Here is a 24,352-nt window from a genome sequence, read left to right on the forward strand (position 1 = left end):
CCAGTCTCAGGCTTTGCTTCTGGGGGGAAGATCCAGGAGCAGGGACAGAAGCCCTGAGGGGGTGCTGGAGGCTCCACAGCCACTGCACATGGACGGCCGGGCCCTTGACTCCTCTCTACGTGAGGTGACTCAGAGCTGACTCAGGGTGGGCCTGAGCCCCCCTCGGCTTCTGTCTTCCCGGCATGGCTGAGGTGGCTCCTCTGAGTCAGACTAGGGTCCTTGAGCCGTGGGAGGTTAGAAATAGCAGGCTTCTTCCTGCAGCTGCCTGGGGTGGGTGGCCACGCAGAAGGTGCTCTCACAGGCTCCCTTATCAGCCCAGCCTCCGCGCAGGGGCCAAGGTCTGAACCGCTGGTGATAGGGAGAGCCCGAGGGAGGGAGCAGAAGGTGAGTCCGTGCACCTGCGCTGTTGGCGTGGGGCTCGTGGTGACACTGCCCCTCCAGGGCTGGCAGGGACAGGCCTGGCCTGGCCGGGATGGGACGGAGGGGGGCGGGCAGAGGAGGGCCTGGGCTCTCACGTCTGGGAACTCTGTGTGCCGTCAGGGGAGCCGATCTTCCCCCTCTACCCAGAGGAGGACATTTGTCACTGGTCATTCCACCCCTAACTGTCCCCTCTGTTATCAGGTTGTTAATATTAATTAACAACTGTTGCTAAGGCTGACAGTGCAAGGGTGTGCCCGGCCCCAGCTGGCTTGGTCTCAAGAGGGGGCTGGGTAGAGGGGGCGCTGAGGCTGGACAGGCCGGGGGCGAGTGTTGAGTGGGGTTCGGATGGCCTGCTCTTGCTTTGGGAAGTGGACCCAGGGGAGACCCCAGCACCTCACTGGGAGGCTTATGGAGAGACGGGGACAAGGGCAAGAGGGAGGAGAAGTGGATCATTAACCAGTGGGGAGCCGAGGGAGGTGTGGGGCTCAGCCCCATTGGTCCTGGCCAAGTCAGGCCAGGCTGTCCCTGACGGGGAGCCCGCCTCACTGTGCACCCCGAGTTTCAGTACATGAGCTACCTCGACAAGCACTGTGAGTCTCCAAGAGCCAGCCCTTGGCTGTCCCCGGCTGTCCCCGTGGCCTAGCCCCACTGCCCTGGGACCCCTTCCCTTGCTGGGATGGCAGAGGCTGGCCCGAGGGGCTGGCTGCTGTGGGCGCTGCTCCTGCACTTGGTGAGTCTGGGTGTGGGCGGCCATAGCCTCTCTGCCACCGCCGCCCTGCGGGAGTACTGTGCTGGCGGCTGCGTGGCCACAGTGAGGAGGGCCTGGATGGGTGAGGGATCCCAGGCAGCCCCGGGAGGGGTGCAGGTGGGGGTCCTGGGGACTGGGGTGGCGGAGTGCCTCCCATCTGTGGTGCGCGTGGACGTCCTGGCCTGAGGTGGGAGCAGAGGGTTGAGGGAGGCTCCCATCCCGGGGTGCTGTGGGGGATCACCTGACGAGGATTTAGCATCTGGAGGCCGGGTAGTTCCAGGGTGCTTGCCTCAAGTTTCTCCGTCACTCGTACATCTGGGCGGATGGGCGAAGGCTTTGGGACCCAAGAATCTCCAAGAGGGGCCCCGGGCCTCTGTGTATGGGCCGCGGCTCAGGCAGATGGCAGCCACCTTTGAAGCAACCATGCCTCGAGGGCAAGGCCACTTGGTCTCAGCCCCTGACCTGTCAGAGGCCACTGTGTCCCAGCGGGACCATGCAGCAGCCTCCGGGGGTCCCTCAGCCCACCCCATTCTCCCCACCTGTCCCCTTGCCCTCTACTGTGACCTTGTGAAATGCAGGTCTGTCCGGCCACCTCCCTCTCCAGAGACCCCACCACTGTGGCCTGGCAGAGTTGTCCTCCAGACACTGTGGGAGAGGCCCTACCTCTCCCTGGGTCTCCCAGCAGTGCCCCCCACGCCTGCCCCTGCTCCGGGTCCTTCGGCCCCCGCTGCCCGTCAGCCTCCCGAGGTGCTGCCCGGCGGGGGTCCGTGCTGACATCGCCCTGCCCGTAGGCCCAGGGCGAGCTGCACACCCCCATCCACCAGCCCGGCTACTGCGCTTTCTACGATGAGTGTGGGAAGAACCCGGAGCTGTCCGGGGGCCTGGCCCCGCTGTCCAATGTGTCCTGCCTGTCCAACACGCGCGCTGTGCTCATCTCCGGCGACCACCTGACCCTCCTCCGGCGCATCTGCCCCCGCCTCTACGCGGGGCCCAACTCCACGTACGCCTGCTGCTCCTCCAAGCAGCTGGTGTCCCTCGAGGCCAGCCTGGCGGTCACCAAGGCCCTGCTCACCCGCTGCCCCGCCTGCTCCGACAACTTCGTGAACCTGCACTGCCACAACACCTGCAGCCCCGACCAGAGCCTCTTCATCAACGTGACCCGCGTGGCGGGGGGTGGGGGTGGCCGGGCCCCGGCCGTGGTGGCCTACGAGGCTTTCTACCAGCACGACTTCGCGCAGCGGACCTACGACTCGTGCAGCCGGGTACGCATCCCTGCGGCCGCCACGCTGGCGGTGGGCGCCATGTGCGGTGTGTACGGCTCCGCCCTCTGCACCGCTCAGCGCTGGCTCAACTTCCAGGGGGACACGGGGAATGGCCTGGCTCCCCTGGACATCACCTTCCACCTGCTGGAGCCTGGTCATGATCCCGGCAGTGGGATACAGCCTCTGAACGGGGAGGTCCAGCCCTGCAATGTGTCCCAGGGCAACGGCACGGCCGCCTGCTCCTGCCAGGACTGCGCCGCATCCTGCCCTGTCATCGCCCGGCCCCAGGCCCTGGACGCCACCTTCTACCTGGGCCGGATGGCGGGCGGGCTGGTCCTCGTCATCCTCCTCTGCTCCGCGTTTGTCCTGCTCACCACCTTCCTGGTGGCGACCCGCCTGGTCACGTCCCGCCGCCGGCACAAGACACCGGACCCCAAAGCAGGCACAAGCCTGTCCGACAGACTCAGCCTCTCCACCCACACTGTCCTCAGCCGGTGCTTCCAGGCCTGGGGCACGTGGGTGGCCTCGTGGCCACTGACCGTCCTCCTCCTGTCCATTGCCGTGGTGGTGGCCTTGTCGGGGGGCCTAGCCTTTCTGCAGCTGACCACGGACCCCGTGGAGCTGTGGTCGGCCCCCAGCAGCCAAGCCCGCAGCGAGAAGGCCTTCCACGACCAGCATTTCGGCCCCTTCCTCCGGACCAACCAGGTGATCCTGACGGCACCCGGGCAGCCCAGCTACCACTACGACTCCCTGCTGCTCGGGCCCAAGAACTTCAGCGGGATCCTGGCCTTAGACGTCCTGCTGGAGCTGCTAGAGCTGCAGGAGAGGCTGCGCAACTTACAGGTGTGGTCGCCCAACGAGAAGCGCAACATCTCACTGCGGGACGTCTGCTTCGCACCCCTCAACCCGCACAATGCCAGTCTCTCCGACTGCTGCGTCAACAGCCTCCTGCAGTACTTCCAGAGCAATCGCTCGCACCTGCTGCTCACAGCCAACCAGACACTCACGGGGCAGACCTCCCAGGTGGACTGGAGGGACCACTTCCTCTACTGCGTCAAGTGAGTCCCCCACAGCCCGCCCCAGCCGAGGCTGCTGTACGCGCCAGGGCCTCGCGGCCACTAGGCTCCCAGGTGGCTCTATGTCTGGGTCTCAGATCTAGACCCAGACCACTCCCTTTCTCTTCACGTCTTCCCCCAAGGGCCCTCTCTCTCCGTGAGCTCTCACTGGCTATTGCAGATTTGCACGGGGCATTCTGGGCCTCCCGGCTTCCACTCCACTCGGACAGAGCAGTGGCATCCTTGCATGTCCTTGCTTTGTGTGTTACAGAGTGGTGTGACGGCCCCACACGTGCATGGGCTTCCGCACAGGCCCCAGAGGCCAGCAGGGTCCCCCGCAAGTGCCCTTGGGCCAGGGCAGGGGCTGGGGCTCAGATCAGGTTCTGCACTCCTGGGCTGGGTGTCCCCTGGGCAGGAGACGGCCACACAGCCTGGAGCTTCTGGGGCTCAGTCCCAGCTGTCTCCTCTCTGCCACAGGGCAAACCAGGAAGCTAAGGAGGCTTCCAGGCCTTGGGGCTGGGAGTGAAGGCTCCCGGGCCACCCCAGCCTGGAGGGCGGCGTGTGGGCAGGCAGTGGCTGAGGCTGTCTGAGGCTGCAGTGGACAGAGGTCCCCAGCATCTGGAGAGACCCAGGTCCCCCAACCTCTCCCACATGAGAAAGCAGAACAGAAAATTAAACATCTGTGTTAGTTCTTTACAAACAACAGTACCGAGCCCATCGCAAGTCCACAGAGGTGGCACGGTGTCCGCTAGATAGAGTCCAGCCGGGCCCTGGTCCAGAGCCCATTGAGAATGCGCGGCCTCACCCCTATGCGCCAGACAAGGGAGAGAGGTTGCAACAGCCTTCCATGGGCTTGGGGTTAGCTTTGTTACTGCACCGGAGTCAACAGGGGTTTGTCTTAGCTGTCGGTTACAATACAGAGCCCGAGGCTGTCTTGGTGAACCGTCTGTACCCCTTAAATTATCAAATAAGGGGGAAGGCAAACAGCATCTTAGTGGTTATAATAGTTCTGGCCTTGCAGACCCTGGGCCCTCACGCCACACTGAGAACCACTGGATTAGTGGAGGGAGACCCAGGGCCCTGCCCCTCGGGGAAGCCCACGCTCTGAGCCGCTTCCCAGAGTCTGTGCTTGGCCCTGGCTGGCGGGCTGGGGAGGAAGCTCTGGCCCTGGGTCCAAAGCTCACGCCAGCTTGATTTTGATTTTGGAAGCTCACAACAGCTCTCCGGTGGCTGATGATGCCCATTCCAGAGATGGGAAAACAGGCCCAGGGGTGTCGTGAGCCTCTCCAGGTCCCAGGCAGCCAGCATGCCCAAGACAGCTGGTGACGGACATACTCACAAAGAACGCTTCATCCCTGTGCCCAGGATGTGTTTGCAGGAAGGCTCAGTAGAGACGTGCCCGAGGCCCTGGGCTACTCACCTGTCCGCAGAAAGAAGGATCTGAACTCGGGCCTGGAGGGCTCCAGGCTGGTGAGGGAGGAGGCTGAGCGGTGCGAGGTCCATGCAGCTACTTGTGCTGACCCCAGGGGAGAATTCCTGGTGTCCCCCAGGGAGCTGTGTGTGTGAGGCCCACCCACCTTGTCTGGATGCAGCCCTTAGCCCAGATCCTTGGGCGGCTGTGCAGGGAGAGGGTCCACTGTGAGTTGGGTCGCATGAAATCTTACTGGGAGAAACGGTTCTGACCATGGGGTCAGGTGCCGGTGCTGGCAGCCTGGGGCTGGCACCAGGCCTGGCAATAGGCACAGGGCCAGGAAAGGTCCTTCCTTCTGCCCCCAGTGCCCCACTCACCTTCAAGGATGGCACAGCCCTGGCCCTGAGCTGCATGGCTGACTATGGAGGTCCAGTCTTCCCCTTCCTTGCCGTGGGAGGCTACAAAGGTAAGCCAGGTGGCCCTGGGGGAGGCCAGCGAGGGGGCCGTATAGGGCAGGGGCAGTGGTGGGAGGGAATAGTGATGGGATCTTGCTGCTTGGGGGTAGCCGGTCCTAGCAGGGGCTGGAGTGGACCGTGGGCCTGCCACCTCCTTCAGCTTTCCCCTGCTTGCTCAGGTCCTCTGGTCTGTGCCTGGGTTCACAGATCTGGCCCTTGACTAAAAGAGGGAGGTCGGGTGGAGGGGTTAGACCATGATTTGGATAGGGAGGGGAGTAGGTGTGAGGCTGGAGAGGGGAGGGGAGACAGGGATGGGCTGGCGTGGGGGAGAGGAGGCTGGGTGAGGAGGGGAGCAGAGGTGAGGAAGGAGGGTAGCTGAGCATTTTGCATCCCAGGGAAGGACTACTCTGAGGCGGAGGCCCTGATCATGACCTTCTCCCTCAACAACTATGAACCTGGGGACCCCCGGCTGGCCCATGTTAAGCTCTGGGAGGCAGCCTTCTTAGAGGAGATGAAAGCCTTCCAGCGGCAGACAGCTGGCAGGTTCCAGGTCACATTCATGGCGGAGGTAGGTTTCGGGGTCCCTGGCTTTGTGGGGAGGGGACCCGGGACGGGGCTCAGGTGGGTTCCTCCCCTCCTGAGCAGCCCTGGGCTTGCTCATCTGGGAGGCCGGACCACAGCCCTGCTGGGGCTCCAGGAGCCCCTGGGTGAGCGGGGCTGGCGGGGTGTGTCCACAGCGCTCCCTGGAGGACGAGATCAACCGCACCACAGCCCAGGACCTGCCCATCTTTGGGGTCAGCTACATCGTCATCTTCTTGTACATCTCCCTGGCCCTGGGCAGCTACTCCAGCTGGCGCCGAGTGCTGGTGAGACTTTGGGGCGGGTGGGAGGGCAAGGTGGGGTGGCTTGGCTTGTCAGGATATCCGGAACCTTCTCCACAGGGGCTCCCCAAGGGGTAACGCTTCTTGGAGGTGCGCTGCTCTTGGACAAGCCCCCGGAGCAGACGCAAAGCTGACCCTTAGAACACCCCGCGACGCGAGACAGCCCAGAGCTGAGCCTGATTCCCTTGCAGGTGGACTCCAAGGTGACGCTGGGCCTGGGCGGGGTGGCGGTGGTGCTGGGAGCAGTCATGGCGGCCATGGGCTTCTTCTCCTACTTGGGGGTGCCTTCCTCCCTGGTGATCCTTCAGGTGGTGCCTTTCCTGGTGCTGGCCGTGGGGGCCGACAATATCTTCATCTTCGTTCTGGAGTACCAGGTAAGAGGGCGGGGGGCTCCTGCAGCCCCCGGGGCCAGGCCAACTCTGTTCGTGCGTGGGCAGACACGGGCACATAGACCACAGACGGTTCCGTGTCATCTTTGTGATGCGCTGTCCCCTGCACTTACTCTCCCTCGGGCCGCCATGCCCTCTGTGGGGCATCACGTGGCACCACACAGCCTCCTCCGTGGCATGCCACGGATGGGCAGTCCGAGTTGATCTGCCTTTCCTGTGGGCGGATGTTGAGGGACCCAGGGGCGTGCTGGAATGAGTCCCAAAGTGCGCCAAGCATGTGTCTCTAAGAAGAGGTCGAGGCAGAGAGCATTGGTGGGCTCTGCTCCTGACGGGCAGACTGCGGGCACAGACAGGCCAGCTCCCTGCCCTTGGCTGGCTCTGGACACTGGCCCTGATGTCCCCATGCAGAGGTTGCCTCGGAGGCCCGAGGAGCGGCGAGAGGCCCACATTGGCCGCGCGCTGGGCAGAGTGGCCCCCAGTATGCTGCTCTGCAGCCTGTCTGAGGCCATCTGCTTCTTTCTCGGTGAGCCTGGGCGGCCAGGGGGGCTGGGGGCACTGGGGGTGGGCAGCCCCCTTCCCTGCGCTCCTCTGAGCAGACACCATGCCCTGAGACTCACCCCTGCACCTTCCAGGGGCCCTGACCCCCATGCCAGCTGTGAGAACCTTCGCCTTGACCTCCGGCTTTGCGATCGTTCTTGACTTCCTGCTCCAGGTGTCCGCCTTTGTGGCCCTGCTTTCTCTGGACAGCAGGAGGCAGGAGGTAGGGGTGGTGCAGGACCCAGGGACCTGCCCAGGCTCATCTCTGCAGGGATGGGGGTGGGGGAGCCTCATGCCTTCACAGAGCAGGCTCAGAGAGAGGGGCTGGGTGCAGGGACAGGTGCTGCGCTGTGTGGGCATAAAGCCCCCAGGGCCCCAGAGAAAAGGTGGTTTAGGGGAATACAATCAAACCTGCAAAGTACGAAGAGTAAAAAAACGTAAATGAGATGAGGGAGCTAGCGTTCTGCGACAGTGCAAAGTTTAGAGGTGTTTAATCAAGACAGAAAAACAAACAACAAAGCACTCTGGGACGTCCCCTGGGGAGGCACTTCCACAGGAGGGAGGCAGTTCCGGGGGCTGCTTTGGGACCATCCCAAGGGTCTGTCTCTTTTCAGGCTTCCCGGTTGGATGTCTGCTGCTGCGTGGGCGCCCCGAAGCTGCCCCCACCTGACCAAAGTGAGGGGCTCCTGCTCTGGTTCTTTCGCAAATTCTATGTCCCACTCCTACTGCACCGGGTCATGCGCGGGGTCGTGGTGAGTGGGGCGGGAGGTGCGAAAGGGGGGACGGGAGGGTCTGCTCAGCCTGGCGCCTGGTCCTGCGGCCCATGGAGAGGTTGATGGCTTGCCCGGGCCCGCTGGGGCTCACGCCCTGGATGGCTGGGATTCACGTCCGCCCAGCTCCAGAATATTCCCCCTCTCCCCAGCTGCTGCTGTTCACGGGCCTGTTTGGAGTGGGGCTCTACTTCATGTGCCACATCAGCGTGGGGCTGGATCAGGAGCTGGCTCTGCCCAAGGTGAGCCTGCTTGGTGGCCTCACTCCCCTGGGGTTCAGGAGAGTCAGGGACAGGGCTGGGGGGCAGGGGCTTGGCTGGTGGTGCTGAGTCAGCGTGGGTTGGACGCCTCCCAGCACCTCCCGGAGCCAGGACCCTACAGCGTGTCCTTCTGTGCGTGGCTCCCACTCAGCATGGCATCCTCCGGGGTCAGCCACACGGGAGCGGGTCGGGGGCTCCTTCCTCTTCCAGGCTGGGGATTTTCACGCGCACACACACACCACATTTTGTTTATCCATCATGTGTCTGCTATGACACGGGTTCTTTCCATGTTCGAGCAGGTAGGACTGAGGCTGCTATGAACAAGCATGCAGAGCTGTCTCTTCCAGAACGGGCTTCCCATTCTTCTGGATGTGTTCCCATAGGTGGGACCGCTGGATCGGATGATAATCCTAATTTTAATTTGTCGAGGACCGCCATACTGTTTCCCACGCAGCTGTTCTGTTTTACAACCCTGCCATGGCGCTCCAGGGGCACGAGGTCTCCACGTCCATGCCAACACTTGCTGTTTCTGGCTTTTTTCTTTTTCTGCTTTGATGGCAGCCATCCTGGTGTGAAGGGGTATCTCAGTGAGGTTTTGATCTGCTTTCCCTGATGATCAGTGATGCTGGACACCTTTTCATGCGCTCATTGGCCATTTGTGTGTCTTCTTTGGAGAAATGTCTGTTCAAGTGTTTTGCCCATTTTTGAAACAACTTCCTTTTTTTTGTTGTTTTGTTTCTTTGTTGAATTTGGGGAATTCTCTAGATATTCTGGGTAGAATCCCTTATCAGATACATGGTTTGCAGATGTTTCCTTCATTCATATCTGTTGCCTTTCTACTCTATTTGTAGTGTCCTCTGATGAATGAAAGGTTTTTTTTTTTTTTTTGAAGATTTTATTTATTTATTTGACAGAGAGAGAGATCACAAGTAGGCAGGGAGGCAGGCGAAGAGAGAGAGTGGGGGAAGCAGGCTCCCTGCTGAGCAGAGAGCCCGATGTGGGGCTTGATCCCAGGACCCTGAGACCATGACCTCAGCCAAAGGCAGAGGCTTAACCCACTGAGCCACCCAGGCGCCCTGAATGAAAGTTTTTAATTGTCGTGGTGCCTGGTTGGATCAGTTGGAGGAGACTATGACTCTTGATCTCAGGGTCGTGAGTTCAGGCCCCATGCTGGGTATAGCAATGACTTAAAAATAAAACCTTAAAAAAGTTTTTCATTTTCATAAAGTACAATTTACCTATTTTTCTGTTTGTTCACTGGGCTTTTGGTGTCATTCAAGCAATAATCACCAAATCCAGGATCTTGTAGCCTTTCTCCTATGTTTCTGCTAAGGGTATTAAAAATTCAACTCTTAAGTGTTGGATCCATTTTGAGTTAATTTTTGTACATAGTTATATATATTTTTTCCTTTTTTTTTTTTTTTAAGTATGCTCCATACCCAGTATGGAACCCAATATGGGACTTGAACTCACAACTCCGAGATCAAGACCTGAGCTGAGGTCAAGAGTCAGACGCTCAACTGACCAAGCCACTTAGGTGCCCTAAAGTTGTGTATAATTTTTTATTGTGATTACTTTATTAATGTAAAAAATTATACCTGTGTCACAAACACTTCCTTATATAATTGTTTTTCTTATATATTGCATAGTCACTTCATTATCTGACTAGGATGAGGCACACAGAAATCAGAGCAAGTTTTACATTATTAAAAGCTAATAACAGAAGAAAATGTCCTTATATAAAAGAGATAACACATTAGAGAAAGAGTATAAATCTTTGTATAAAATTTTTAAAGAGATACAGATATTTTGATAATTGTTTAATAGCATATAACCAAAATTATATGTAATTATATGTATATATATATATATATATAACATATATATTATTTTTTAAAATTTAAACTCAATTTGGTTAACACTCAGTGTATTACTAGTTTCAGAGGTAGAAGTGAGTGATTCATCAGTCACATATGACACCGTGTGCTCATCACATCATGTGCCCTCCTTAAGGCCCATCACTGTTACCACTTCCCCCCACCCACCTCCTCTCCAGCAACCCCCAGTCTGTTTCCTAGAGTTAAGAGTCTCTTATGGTTTGCCCCCTTCTCTGATCTCATCTTGTTTTATTCTTCCCTCCCTTCCCCTGTGATCCTGTTTTGTATCTTATAATCCAGGAGTCAGATCATATGGTAATCATCTTTCTCTGACTTATTTCATTTAGCATAATACCTCTAGTTCCATTGATGTCATTGCAAGTGGTAGAATTTCATTCTTTTTGATGGCTCAGTAATACTCCACTCTGTGTATAGACCACATCTTCTTTATCCTTTCATCTGTCGATGGACATTTTGGCACTTGTGGACATGGCTGCTATAGTTGTGTATATTTTTGAAGGTCCAACTTCATTCTTTTGTGTGTGGATGCCCCGTTGTCCCAGAACCATCTGCTGAAGAGACTCCTTTTCCCCACTGAATGGCCTTCACTCCTTTGTCAAATTCCATGTCACCATATATGCCAAGGTTTGTGTCTGGGCTTGCTCCTCCATTCAGTTGGTCTGTGTGTCTTTCTCCATGCCAACACCTCACTGATTTGATTACTGCATTTTTGTGGCAAGTTTTGAAACCAGGAGATGTGAGCACTCCAACATTGTTTTTAAAGATTTATTTATTGAGGGAGAGCGAGCAAGCATGGGGAGGGGCAGAGGAAGAGAGAATCCCACACAGACTGCCCATTGAGTGTGGAGCCTAAGGAGGGCTGGATTCCACGACGTGGGCCAAAATCAAGAGTCGGACTCCCAACTGACTGAGCCACCCAGGCGCCCTGAGTCCTCCAACTTTGTTCTTTTAAAGATTGTCTGCGCTATTTGGAGTCCCTTGTGAATTTTAGGGTGGATTTTTCTGTTTCTGCAAGAAAGGTCATTGGGTTCTGGACCAATTGCATTGAATGTGGAGACTCCCTAGCGGCTTGAACAATAGTCAGTTTTCCAGCCCATGGACGCAGATATCTTCCCACTGGTGTGTCTTTTAGTTACTTTCAGTGATGCTGTGTGGCTGTCAGCGTGTAGCCTTTCACCCCTTGTGTGACCATTAATTCCTAAGTACTTTATTCTTTTCATGCTATTATAATTAGGCTTTCCCTAGTTCCGTTTGGGCTAGTCAGTGCTCCTGTACAGAGAGGAGACTGATTTTTTTTTGTGCGTCAATCTCGTAACTTGCAACCTTGCTGGATTTATTTAAAAGGGGTTTGGAGTGGAATTTTAGAGTTTCATGTTCATAAGATCATATAATCTATGACCAGGATTTTTCATGTAATCCTCGTACTTTCCAGCCCAGAAATTCCTTTCTGGGTTCTATTTCATGTTTTCTGTTGGTTAAGTGCTCCCGTGTGCTCACACTTGTTTCTCCTGGCTTTGTCCGGCTGCTCTCTGAGCATCCCTAAAACAGGAGTTTGAAGTGTCTGTCTGATGCATCCACCATCTGGTCTTTCTCGAGATCACCTGTTAATGAGTGCTGGTTCCTAGGTACGGGCCATACTTCCCTGATTGATTGTGTGTCTGTGACGGTTGTTGAGAAATGGACAGTTGAGTCTTACCGTATGCTAACTCTAAAGATCAGATTCTCCCCTTTCCCTGGGGGTTTGCTTTTAAAAAAATGTGATTATTGCCGGTGTCCCTGTCCTGGAGATTAGCCTGAGCTATAAAATTAAAGTCTTATCAGGTATTTTCTGAGCCCAAGCCTTGCCCGGGTAATGTGTGGTGACTTCACTTGTATTTGTGATTGTCTTTGAATGTCCCATTCTTTATATGTCTGGCTGCCAAAAGGGGGGAAAAGGGAAAACATGAAGAGGAAACTTAATAAACCCGTAACTAGTCACTTAGACACCTCGACAATCGCGCCAGCTCGAGAAGGGGAGCTGACAGCAGCAGCCTGACTCTGCACCACTGAGGTCAGAGCAGTGGCCAGTGGTCAGAATGCAAATACGTGATCTTTGGGGGCCGGAGTCTTCATGTCCCACACTGGACCCCACAAGCTGTGTGCAAAGTTCCTGCACGTGGCCGGCTGGCCACTACCATGCTGAGAGCTAAAGGCTGCTGCCATGGATCATGATTCAGCTTCCGGGCCTCCTCCACGGAGCTGCGAGCCCTTAGCAGACCCCAGAGCGCCAAGCTCTATCAGACAGGTGCTGCCCGCCCAGGGCTGCCCAGGTCAGGGGACAGATGCCTGGTACTTCTATGCCATCTTCTCTGACACCACTCAGGGGAAGGGAATAGATCAGGTAGCTGCCTGACACACGGCCTTGCAGGTGTGCAGGCAGACGTTCACAGGTGCACACGCGTGTGGGCTTCGGTCACAGAGCAACTCATTAGACTGTCGCTGTGGTAGAAAAGAGATAATGGGAAGGGGCGGCAGGACCTGAGTGTGGGTGTGTCAGAGTGTGCTCACATGCGCTTCTGTGCTTACACCTACGTGGGTGTGCTCTATGTGTGTCCCTGTGATCATGCAGGGATGTGACTGCCTTTGAGTGTGTACTCTGTGGGTACAGTTCCGACCAAACCCCTCTGCGAGGTGACTGCGAGTGTACTTCTGTGGGCGCGGGCATCTGCGGGCGCGGGTCTGTGTGGGCGTGGGCGTCTGTGCGGGTACCTCTCACGTGTATCTGTTAGAATGTACCTCTTGCATGTCTTCTGTGAGTGTGTGCCTCTGTGACCGTGTATGTACCTCCGGGAATATGTATCTCATGAGTCTGTGTATATGTGTGTCTGTGAGTGTGTGTGTACCTCTAAATGTGCCTCCATGTGTATGTGCTTCCGTGAGTGTGCACGTGCCTCCGTGAGCTCCTGCAGGTGAGTCAGGCCCTAGCCCCGGGACTATCTTCTGTTCCAGGACTCATACCTGCTGGACTACTTCTTCAGCCTGAACCGCTACTTCGAGGTGGGGGCCCCAGTCTACTTTGTCACCACAGGGGGCTACAACTTCTCCAGCGAGGCGGGTATGAACGCCATTTGCTCCAGCGCAGGATGTGACAGCTATTCCTTAACCCAGAAGATACAATATGCCACCGAGTTCCCCGAGGAGTGAGTGCCCCTGCCAAGCCCTGTCTGTGCCCCCCGCCCCGCTTGTGGACTCCTTGACCCCACGCAGTTGTCCTCTCGCTGCCCCGTGCCTGCGGGGGAGGGGGGCACTGCAGAAAAGACTCACTGCCCACCCGCCGGGTCCTGCCCCCACCCAGCGTCCTCTCTCCTGGCCCTCAGGTCCTACCTGGCCATCCCCGCCTCCTCCTGGGTGGATGACTTCATCGACTGGCTGACCCCGTCCTCCTGCTGCCGCCTCTACATCTACGGCCCTAATAAAGGCGAATTCTGCCCCTCAACCGTCAGTGAGTATGGGGTCTCTGGGGACGCCCGGCCTTCCAGCACTTGGGAAGCTGCGGCAAGGGAAGGAGCATGGCTAGGCCCTCTTCACCCCTTCCGCGCTCTCGCAGGGTCAGTCAGGGTGGGGGTATGGGCTTGGGGAACGTGCGGGGGTGAGCGCACCCCAAGCTGCAGTCACGCGGGTGGGAGGGAGAGCCGCACCTTGCATTCGGCCTTGGCCTCAGAGGAGTCTCATGTGTCAGTGGAGAGGGGAGGCCATGGGGGGTCATTTCTCGGCCCCCTGCTTGGCTCTCCCACTTGCTAGACTTGCAGGCAGCTTCCGTGACCGAGAGGGGAGCCCCTCCTCTGCCAGAGCACACCTGTTACACGTGTGTTGTGTGTTTCAGTGGCAGCAGTGCCTGGGGACCTGCAAGGGAATGGGGGGCCGCCTGGCCTGGGCTGGGGGGCCATTGCCCAGAGTCCCCCCATCTTTGCAGACTCCCTGGCCTGCTTGAAGACCTGCATTAGCCTGACGCTTGGCCCTGTGAGGCCCTCGGAGGAGCAGTTCCAGAAGTACCTTCCCTGGTTCCTGAGCGATCCCCCGAACATCAAATGTCCCAAAGGGTAAGCCTAGGGTGGGGAGCACAGCTGGCCCTCGAGAGTGGCCAGGTCCCTGATGAAGCCCTTGCTCTGGTCTTGCAGGGGACTGGCTGCGTATAACACCTCTGTGCATTTGGGACAAGACGGCCAGATTTTAGGTAAGCCTGGCCTCACTTGGTGGGGACGACCAGAAGCAGCGGCCCTGGGGGGTCACCGCAAGCCCCTGGGAAGAGCCTCTTGATCTGGGATGGTCTCCCCTTCCTCCTTTCTGGGGGGCCTTCCACTGGCCCTGTCCTCATCCCCATTCTCTGACTGCACCCCTGTGTGCCCTGTTCCCCTCTCCCCTCCCCCAAATCCTCAGTCAGCGGGAGGGACATTCCGGGACTCCTCGAGCGCTGGGGGGTCAGCCACACCCCTCACTCACATGCACAAACCACCACCGATGTGGGTAGCGGGCTAAACAGATGACCATTGCACCGCCTGCCCTCACCCTGTCAGCGGAATGGCTCCCGCCTTTCTGTCTCCCCTTCTGGATCTTCCCTCTGGAAGGATGCATGCTGGAAAAGTAATTGACTTAGTCTGAAAAACCCAAGGGATGTTTTGAAGCCCTAGAGCACAGCATATGGGTATATCTGGGAGGCGTCTTTAGGGTGCACTGGGCAGAGGCAGGCTGGGCCTGGGGCTCCCTGGGGGGTAGGACCAACTGCAGGGCTGCGGTTGGAAACCGGAAGGCTGGGCCCCTTGCTCACTATGGAAGAATGTTCCACTATGGTGGCCTCCGAACCCTGATTGCGCCCGGATGGGCCCCAGGGTCTGAGGGCACCTGCAGCGGGTTCTGACCTTGCCCTTCCTCTGTCCCCTTCGGGGGTAGCCTCGCGGTTTATGGCCTACCACAAGCCGCTACGGAACTCACAGGATTACACGGAGGCTCTGAGGGCATCGCGCGCACTGGCGGCCAACATCACCGCCTACCTGCGGCAGGTGCCTGGCACCGACCCGGCCTTCGAGGTCTTCCCCTACACGTGAGGCTGGGAGGGGAGGGGGGGGATGGGGCCAGCGAGGGGAAGGGTGTGGCAAGGGGTGGACGTGGCCCACGCAGGAAGCCATGAGCTCCAGCGGTGACAGCGCCCCGCCGCCTGCAGGATCACCAACGTGTTCTACGAGCAGTACCTGAACGTGGTCCCTGAGGGCCTCTTCATGCTCGCCATCTGCCTGCTGCCCACCTTCATCGTCTGCTGCCTGCTGCTGGGCATGGACCTGCGTTCCGGCCTCCTCAACTTGTTCTCCATCGTCATGATCCTCGTGGACACCGTGGGCTTCATGGCCCTGTGGGGCATCAGCTACAATGCTGTGTCCCTTATCAACCTGGTCACGGTAACCCGCCCTCGCCCTACACTCCGCTGCCTTCCGGAGACCCTGCGCCCTGGCCCTCGCTCGCCTAACGCCCCTCTCTGCCCCTAGGCAGTGGGCATCTCCGTGGAGTTCGTGTCCCACATCACCCGCGCCTTTGCGGTCAGCACCCGGCCCACCCGGCTGGAAAGGGCTAAGGAGGCCACCGTCTTCATGGGCAGCGCTGTGAGTGGGCCCACCGCCTCCCATTTCCCCCTCCGCCCCCCACCACCTGCTTGGCCTCACGCCTGCCTGTGACCCCCAGGTGTTCGCTGGCGTGGCCATGACCAACCTGCCTGGCATCCTCGTGCTGGGCCTGGCGAAGGCGCAGCTCATCCAGATCTTCTTCTTCCGCCTCAACCTCCTCATCACTGTGCTGGGCCTGCTGCACGGCCTGGTCTTGCTGCCAGTGGTCCTCAGCTACCTGGGTGAGCGCCCAGGCGCCTGCGCGCAGGGCAGGCCCTCCCGCCCCGCCGCCCCTGCAGTCCCAGCCCATCAGGACCCCGCCGACCCAGCGGCCCCGCCCCAGCGGCCCCGCCCCCGCCCCTGCAGTCCCCGCCCAGCAGGACCCCGCCCACCCAGAGGCCCCGCCCCCGCCCCACCGTTCCCTCCCATCAGGGCCCCGCCCACACATCAGCTCCGCCCCCTGCACCGAATGGGGCCTCCTCCACCCCGCACTCAGCACTCCCAGCCCCGCAGGTCCTCTCCTACGCAGTCGACCCCACCAGTCCTATCGCTCTATCTCGCAGAGCACATCCCAGCCTCCCTGTGCACCCCTGTGTCCTTTCTTCCTGGAACGTCCTGTGGCTGTACCCAGCAAAGCCTGCTTGCTAAGAGAAAAGCTGTTCCTCCTCCCGTTGACCTACTCAGGGCAGCGGGGAGCCTCCTGCTCAGCACATGGCCCCCCTGACCGTGGTCCTCTGTGGCTGTTCCCTGCAGGGCCTGACGTCAACGCAGCTCTAGTGCTGGAGCAGAAGCAGATGGAAGAGGCCACCAGGGTCAGGATGGCATCCTGCCCGAGCCACCCAGGCCCGACATCCACCTCCAGCAGTACCTACGTCAACTACGGCTTCGAACATTCCTCCAAGAGTGGCCTTCACAGCTCTTTGCCCCGCAGTGGACACTAGTTCTGATGATCCCAGGGCCATGCGGGTTTCCTGATAGGGGTCCCTGGCAGGTCCTCCCACTCAGGTCTGGGAGAGGCTGTTCCCATGGGGGTGCCTGTAGTGGGATCTCCTCTGGCCATCAGGTCGGACTGGTAAGGACATTATTACACAGAAGGCGGCATGTGGCAGTGTGGGTGTGACCTGTTCCTGTCCCTCGAACTTGGCGTGTGTCTTCTTTGTGCAAATTTTGAAACTTTAATTCCATGTGTCTATATGTAAACAATATATAGTATTATCTCAGGTTTAAAAATGTTTCGTAAATGGAATCATGCTTGACGTCTGCTTTCGCGAGTTTCCCAGGCTACACAAGTTAGATCTATTCACGGGGGCTGTGCAGACCTGCCGAGTCCTCGTGGCAGTGGCCCCACTGGATTCCCCTGTGTGAACCAGTGGTTTTCTCCCGTCCCCTTGCTGGTGGGCACATTGCTCCCAATTACTTTTCCACTCCAGCTCCATAATCACTTATGCGGAATTCCCAAATCCCCAAAGCTCTGAAAATCTAGTTTATTTTCCTTCTCTTTTGTAAGTTTGGGGCAAACTCATTTGGTCACAAAAACTGACCAGACAAGGTATGTCTAGTGTGTCTATTTATACTCTTCACGAATGGGGTATTATACCCTTTGGTGTCCTTGATGGGCGTGGTCAGGTATCAGGCACACAGCGAGCCTGGTTCCAATGTGTATAGCCACAGGCCCTGGTGCGGGGTAATACCTAAGGCAAGGTGAGCATCATGTTACTTTTCTAGAAACCTAAATCCTGAAATTCATTGCACCTGTGGGATTTCAGGTACAGAGCAGGAACCTTTATGAGGCTGAGCATGGATTTGTACGTCTCCTTGTGCATACATGGGAGGGTTACCTGGAGGTGGTGTTGCCGAGCTAAGGAACGGGTACAGATGAAACGTGCCCAGAGCGGCTGCTTTCTTCACACTCCCACCAGCAGCGGAAAAGGGAGCCTCTCTCCCTAGACCCACACCAATGCAGCACATCTCACTTGCTCTTGGTGGGGGGAAGGGTAGGATTATGGATGATTATCATTTTTAAAAAATATTTATTTTTTTGAGAGAGATCACAAGTAGGCATAGAGGCAGGCAGAGAGAGAGAGAGGAGGAAGCAGGCTCCCTGCTGAGCAGAGAGCCCGATGTGGGGCTTGATCCCACGACCCTGAGATCATGACCTAAGCGAAGGCAGAGGCTTAACCCACTGAGCCACCCAGGCACCCCTGATTATAATTTTTTAAAATACAGTTTTTGAAAGCAAACTTAAAAAGTTTTTTTAAAGACTTTATTTATTTATTTGACAGAAATCACAAGTAGGCAGAGAAGCAGGCAGAGAGAGAGAGGAAGGGAAGCAGGCTCCCTGCTGAGCGGAGAGCCCGACGCAGGGCTCGATCCCAGGACCCTGGGATCATGACCTGATCCGAAGGCAGAGGCTTTAACCCACTGGGCCACTCAGGCACCCCACAAACTTAACATTTTAAAAATAGTTTTCGATTTACAGAAAAATTGCAAAGATAGTAGAGAGAGTTCCTATAGGCCTCACACCCATTTTACCTGATTAATATATCATACTAGCATAGTACCTTTATCAGTGCACAATTCATAAGCCAGTATTAATAACGGCTAAGTCTACCTGGTGTCCCTCTTTCTGCCCCAGGATCCCATGCAGGACAGCACATGACATTTACTTGTTATGTCTACTTAGGCTCTTGGCTGTGACAGTTTGTCAGACTTTCCTTGTTTGTGATGACCTTGACAGTTAAGGAGCACTGGTCAGGAGTTTGGTAGAATGTCCCTCAAATGGGGCTTGTCTGGCATTTTTCTCCTAATTAGACTGAAGTTACAGGTCTTTGGCTGTGAGACCACAGAGGTGGAGTGCCCTTCTCAGCAGATTGTATGAAGGGTGCCTGGTATTCCTGTGACTTCCCACTGCTGGCATTGACTCTCGTCGCCTGGCCAAGGTCGTGTCTGTCACCCTTCCCCCTTCCAGTCTGGTTATACAGTGCTATTTGGAGGGAAGTCACTGTGCACAGCCTACACTCAGGGAGAGGGGTGCTATGTTCCATGCCCTGGAGAGCAGAGTACTTACATAAATTATTTGGAATTCTTCCCAACAGGAACATTGTCTATTTCCTTCCATAGGTGTATTCATTCAGTATGATATATACTGTATGGACTCATGGATATTCGTTTTGGGAGGTCTCTCTGTGGGCTCCTACGTCCCTTTGCCATACCCCTATCATGAAGGGTTTTTCCTTTTTCCTTGCTGCCTGGCACGACTAGCAAGTTGGTCCAGGTTCAGCTCGTATACTTTCTGCCCCAGTCCCAGAATCAGCCATTTCTCCAGGGAGTCTTGGCCCTTTGGTTGGAGATGGGATTCAAACCCAGGATCTGGTGCTCTGTGTGCACTTTGCTGCTGGGGCATTGTTGCTCAGTCGAGAGAGCAACGAAATCTGTGTGTTTAAACTGACACCTGTATGTGCCCATTTCTATAAGTAATTCTACATGCAGCCATCTGCAGCTAGACAAAGCTAAACTCAGTTCATGCTGACGCCTCCAGCTCTAATTCACCGCCACACAAATCATTCTAGGCTCCTTCCTGGCTTCTCCGTGAGCTCCCATGCCAGCAGTGAGACGCCTCAGTTCACCACCCGCACAATCTGCTTCATTGTTCACCTCTGCTGTACGTGAGTCATGTTTTCAGAGATGACAGCCCACACCCCCCCGGGAAACAACTTTAGGGTGAAACGCCTCTTTTTAGCTCCCTTTGCCTTTAGCAAGAGACTCTGCTCATTTCCAGAGGTACTTAGGTCAGCATCTTTTTCTCCCAGCCCTGTCAGTTGAGTGTGCAACAGTCTGCATTCCGATCTGGTGTTAGGAAATCGTGCCTGTAAGAGATCCAGTCAAGGTTCAGGACAGACCGATGGGTGTTAATGTGACAATTAGCAAACATTGGTGTTTCAGATTCCATATTACCACTGTTAAGAAACTATTCCCTGTGCAATTTCGATTTAAACAAAATAATGCTTTTATTTGAAAAGACAATGAAGATGCTCCTTTCCAACTACAATCTATGTAAGATGCGATTTCTTCATGTATTTCCATCAAAACAACATATTGCAATGCAGTGAATGCAAAAATTCCGAATATCTTGCTGCCTTCGATGAAGCCTGAGATTAAAGGGATTTGTGAAAATGTAAAACCATGCTACACTTCTCAGTAATCCTAATTGTTTGAAGAATATTATTTCTTCATAAAAATGTTAGCATGTCATGTGCTTTTTGTGGTTATTTAAAAACGAATAAATATTTAAAATTTGTCAGTTTTAATATCTGAGATGGTACCTATCTATAAGAATGAGACACAAACAAGGTCTTTGGGGTCTTCAATAAATGTTAAGAGTGTAAATGACTGGAGAAGTTTCAGAATCACTGCCCGAGGGCAATTCTCCTGGTTCTGGCTGTATTTGCAATTAATTAGAGCCCGCAGGCTATGAAGATGCACGTTCATTTGGAGATTTTAGTCCAGCGGAGATGCAAAGCGTTTCTGCCCGCTGGAGTAGCTAAGCCACGGTCGCGTCCTCCGGCGGGCCACAGCCAGCTCTGCGCCCAAGCTGACGATCTCGCTGTTTCTCAAAGCGCTCATAAACGCCCAGCTCCTGCGCACGCTCCTGGAACCAGTCCTACCCTGCGCTGTTTCCCGCAGGGTTCGGCCGTCGGAGGGCCTTCCCGGCAGGTGCTCGTTCCGCGTCTGACCGGCGTCGCGGTCGGAGCTCGCCGAGGCCGCACTCAGGCGGACCCTGAGGACTCGCCGTCCGGCGCAGACGACGCGCCGTACGGGCATCGCACGACGAGAGCACTGCAGTGTGCGCCCCGCTCCGAGCTCCCTCCACGGCGCACTCGCGCACGCTAGTCTCCGCGCGCTCACTCCCGAGGCCGCTAACGCCACGCGCCCCCGGCGGGGACTCGGGCAACCCGGGACCAGCTCTCTCCCGAAACAGTTGCGGTGCCCCGCCCACCACGTGACAACACCGGGCTCACGTGACGCGGCCCGAGCCACACCCCTTCCGCCCGTTTTCAGCATGGCCGCTAGGCGCTCTCGGTCCCGCCGTCCCGGGCCTTCTCGCGCCTAGGAGCCACTTCGGGGCTCGCGTGTGGTTCTCCGCGAGGCTGCCCCGGAAGGCCGGCCGGGCTGCGGGGGCGGGGCTCGCGGCGGGGACGCCCGGTGCGCCGCGGCCCGGCCCGACCAGCGGGGGCCGGGCGGGCGCGGACCGGAAGTAGCGCCGGCAGCGGAGCCGTTACCGCTGCGTGCCGGAAGTGGCTGTGGGCCGGCGTCCGGGCCGCGCCCGCAGTGAGCAGCGTCTCCGCGGCCGGCGACGCCATGGAGCCCGGGGCGGCCGAGCTGTACGACCAGGCCCTGCTGGGCATCCTGCAGCACGTGGGCAATGTCCAGGACTTCCTGCGCGTGCTCTTCGGCTTCCTCTACCGCAAGACCGACTTCTACCGGTTGCTGCGCCACCCGTCCGACCGCATGGGCTTCCCGCCCGGCGCGGCGCAGGCCCTGGTGCTGCAGGTAGCGCGCGGCGGGCGGCGGGCGGCCTGGCGGGGGGAGGCCCCCGCTCCCGGCCTCGGTTCCCCTCGGGTGCTTCCCCGGCCCCGCCCCCAGCGGCAGCGCCGGCGAGTTTGCCGGGACGCCGCTGGGCGCGGGAGCCGAGCAGCCGGCGCTCGCGGGTCGGGTGTGGGCGGAAGCCGTCGCGGGGCTGGGAGGCCGGGCGTCCGGCTGCGGCGCGGGCCCGGGTCTCCTCCGCGCTGGGCGCGGGGGCCGGGGCGGGGCTGGCGCCGGAGCAGGTGTTACCGACCGAGCGTGCGTCGTCCGCGGAGCACCTGGCCGGGTGGGGCCGGGCTCTGACTGGGACGCGCTCGCCGCGGTCCGGGCGCTGACAGAGCCTTGCCAGGCACGGGGCAGGCGGCGGTTCGGAAGTCAGAGGACTGTCTTGCGGGGCAGGCGGGGTGCAGGTGCCGGCGGGCCCGGAGAGGGGGGAGCTGCTGCCGCGCCTCCCATATCGGAGTCCCGCAAGCCGCGCGGCCGGCTGTCCTGCTCCGCGGTGCCCGTGTGGAGAAGCAGAAGCTGGGTGTCGCGGCGCCCGCCAGAAAGGCAGAAAGGCCCCTCCGTCCTGGGGCCAGCGCCAGCCGAGTGGCGGGAAGGCTGCGGGATGGCTTCTCAAAGGCCATGAGGGAGGTGCGGGTGGAAGAGCCGCGGTCAGGCGAGGGTGGCCGCCCAGGGGTCTGTTCAGCGGGCGTAGGTGATCTCACCGCACTCCTGGAGCTGGCCCCCGGGCTCTGCGGTCGCCTTCCGGCTCTTTCCGCTGCAGAGTGGGAGAGCCTCCGGGGCTTGCAGGAAGGGGGTTTGCTGAGTACCTGGGGGGCAGCCCTTGCCGTCTTAGCTGTTCCTCTGTTTAATCCCAGGGAGCCGGAAGGTTGGTCTTTGCCCTTGTTTGACGGGTGTTGCGGTCGCAGTGTAGGATAGACCCGTTTGGGCGCCGCAGACAGGGAGGGGTGGGTGGGAGACTGCCAGTGGTTTCAAACCTGGGTCACGGGAGTAAGGATAGTGCCGTCCCTGAACTGGCCCTGCGTTGAGGGCGAGAAGCTTAGTTTTAGGCAAGCCCGAATTGCAGACGAGTCCCTGCTCTGGCGCTGTTGGAAGCGCGGGACAGGGTGTTGCAGAGATGAGGAGCCAGAGCGCTGAGGGGAGGAAGAGCTGACAGTGGAGGGCAGCACCTTGCAGGACGACCCCAGTGGAGGGACGGGAGAGGCGGGGGGCTGCACGTGCGGTTGGGGGTGAAGGGAGTGGGCAGAGCGGAAGGTTTCATAGAAACCCAGGGGCCGCTTCCCAGCATTTCTGCAGTTGGCTCTCAGCAGTCTGCGGTGCTGGAGGACCTTTGAGAAAGCAGGTGTTCCCGGGGTCTTTTGTCGGGCCGCTGAGGGCGGGTCCTGAGCTGCTGTTCTCTGCCAGGGGCCCTGCGCTCGTCCTGGGTCCAGTCTCAGAAGCCGGTCAGGCCTGTTGCCCGAGCATCAGGAAGGCCGGCTCCTCCTGGGCCTCGCTGAACCTGCCAGGAGAGTCTCCTCCGTGTCAGCAGAGGGGCTGGCAGGAGATAACTGACGTCTCTGCCCTCCCCACATGCTGCGGTTGCAGAGCGAGGGCTGGGTGGGCGGAGCAGTGGCATGTGTGGAGGGGGCAGTGTCGGCAGAGGCTGTGGACTCTGCGAGGAGCGTCGGGCCCTGCATCTGGGAGGTCCTGGGGCTGAGGGGACAGAGTCCTTGCTGTCGATTTTTTATGTGGAGTCAGGATGAAGGGCTGGGACGTCAGGAGGATGAGTGGCTCTGAGGACACAGTAAGGTGTCCTCAACACCAGCGTGAGAGGTGCGGCCAGGGCCTCGGGTTCCTGGAGGGAGTAGAAATGGGAATAGAAAAGAGTTCCACCTTAGCGCGGCCTGTGTCTTCCTCTGCGTGCGTGGCTGCTTCCAAGCGGAGCGCCACTTGGACGACCGCTCGCTTGCCTCTTCGCGGGCAGGAGCGCCGGCGAGTCCCTTAGCTTCTCTGGGCGTAGTTCTTCCTCATCTTTGAAGTGCCAGTGCTGCCTTCCTCCCAGCATCTCCTGAAGGTTGTGAGAGTGTGAAAGCACGTGGTATAGTTCAGTAGTTAGCGACCTTCCTGTTTGCTGTCCTGCTCCGTGCAGGGAACTGGATGGTTTGATAGACAGGTGTATTCTGGCTGCTTGGAACAGGGCTGCTCCCGACCTGCCAGCACTTTCTGAAAGCAGCTTTACGTTCAGGGCCCAGCGGAGGGGCAGGTCCAGGGTTCCCGAGCGCCTTCTGTCTTGCCGGCCCATCCTGCTGGCAGCATCTCCACAGAGGGGCCCTTTGCTGTGTCCATGAACCCGTCCACATTCCACCCCAGACACCCGCACCTTAGTTGGCATTAGGGTTCAGTGTTAGTGGTGCTCATTTTCCGGGGTTTGGACAAATACCTAACGACAGGTGTCTACCACGAGGAGTCTGTTCGCTGCTGGAGAAATCTCCCGTGCTCCCCTGCTCATTCCCCACTCCCGCTCCGCCCCGGGCAACCGCCGATCTTCAGCGTGTCTGTAGTTTTGCCTTTTCCAGAATATCCTGGAATTGGAATCATGCAGAACATGTATAGGCTTTTCTGTGGGCTTCTTTGACTTTGTGGCATGATTTCAGTTTCCTTTAGGTCTTTTCATGGCGTGATCGCTCGTTTCTTTTCGGTGCTGAGCGATAAGGTTGCCGTGGTCTGGATGGATGGTTCACCCGCTGGCAGACAGCTCGGTTGCTTCCGTGGCATTTCCGAGCAGTGCTGCTGCGGTACCCGGGGGCAGGTTTTCTGTACGGATGCGTCTTCAATTCCTCTGGGTGGATAGCAGGGAGCAGCCTTGCTGAATGGACTGTGACAGCCCCCGTCCCCCCACGCAGCCCTCAGGGAGGCTCTCCCAGTCTTCCCTCTCCAGCTCCTGCAGACGGCCCTACTTCTCAGCGCCGCAGCCTTCCCCCCGGTGGTCTGCTGGCCAGCGTGAGCTTTCCTTTGGGGTCTGCCACAGAGCCCTTCCTCACAAGGAACTTCCTTAGATTTCCGGGACTGGA

At 58.0% G+C, this 24,352-nt stretch overlaps 2 protein-coding genes across 8 annotated transcripts in view; both read left to right on the top strand.

The window, feature by feature from the left end:
* Nucleotides 1-775: 775 nt before the first annotated feature.
* Nucleotides 776-16,962, top strand: NPC1L1 (NPC1 like intracellular cholesterol transporter 1). Of its 2 annotated transcripts, XM_059170700.1 has the most exons (19): nt 778-1,150; nt 1,960-3,488; nt 5,262-5,362; nt 5,747-5,919; nt 6,089-6,217; nt 6,424-6,606; nt 7,030-7,144; nt 7,254-7,381; nt 7,773-7,910; nt 8,081-8,170; nt 13,075-13,265; nt 13,443-13,567; nt 14,039-14,165; nt 14,244-14,299; nt 15,013-15,163; nt 15,284-15,515; nt 15,603-15,716; nt 15,796-15,958; nt 16,470-16,962. In XM_059170700.1, exons 1-19 carry the CDS (start codon nt 1,097-1,099, stop codon nt 16,655-16,657), a joined length of 3,987 nt encoding a protein of 1,328 aa, XP_059026683.1. In that variant the 5' UTR covers nt 778-1,096; the 3' UTR covers nt 16,658-16,962. The 2 variants fall into 2 exon arrangements, with proteins under 2 accessions (XP_059026684.1, XP_059026683.1); XM_059170701.1 differs by lacking the exons at nt 7,030-7,144; nt 7,254-7,381 and having other exon boundaries at nt 776-1,150.
* A 3,973-nt stretch (nt 16,963-20,935) lies between these two features.
* NUDCD3 (NudC domain containing 3) overlaps nt 20,936-24,352 on the top strand; it is a 57,227-nt gene continuing 53,810 nt past the window's right edge. For 2 of the 6 annotated variants that reach the window (XR_009352764.1, XR_009352765.1), the window contains exon 1: nt 20,936-21,266. Coding sequence is in view for 3 of the 6 variants with exons in the window: in XM_059170705.1 (XP_059026688.1) it covers nt 21,075-21,266 (192 nt within the window). In the remaining 3 variants the exon portion in view is untranslated. The remainder of the gene's footprint in view (nt 21,267-24,352) is intronic. The other 4 variants (XR_009352763.1, XM_059170703.1, XM_059170705.1 and 1 more) reach the window with 3 other exon arrangements.

This window comes from Mustela lutreola, chromosome 4 (genome assembly GCF_030435805.1).
Source record: "Mustela lutreola isolate mMusLut2 chromosome 4, mMusLut2.pri, whole genome shotgun sequence".
In the NCBI taxonomy this organism is placed as follows: Eukaryota; Metazoa; Chordata; class Mammalia; order Carnivora; family Mustelidae; genus Mustela; species Mustela lutreola.

Bases quoted from the DNA above. Each gene is read 5' to 3' on its own strand.
- NPC1L1 (XM_059170700.1), top strand. From the start codon at position 1,097: ATGGCAGAGGCTGGCCCGAGGGGCTGGCTGCTGTGGGCGCTGCTCCTG. The intron at 5,920-6,088 runs GTAGGTTTCGGG...GTGTGTCCACAG, and splicing joins AGGTCACATTCATGGCGGAG to CGCTCCCTGGAGGACGAGAT. The intron at 15,717-15,795 runs GTGAGTGGGCCC...TGTGACCCCCAG, and splicing joins CCGTCTTCATGGGCAGCGCT to GTGTTCGCTGGCGTGGCCAT.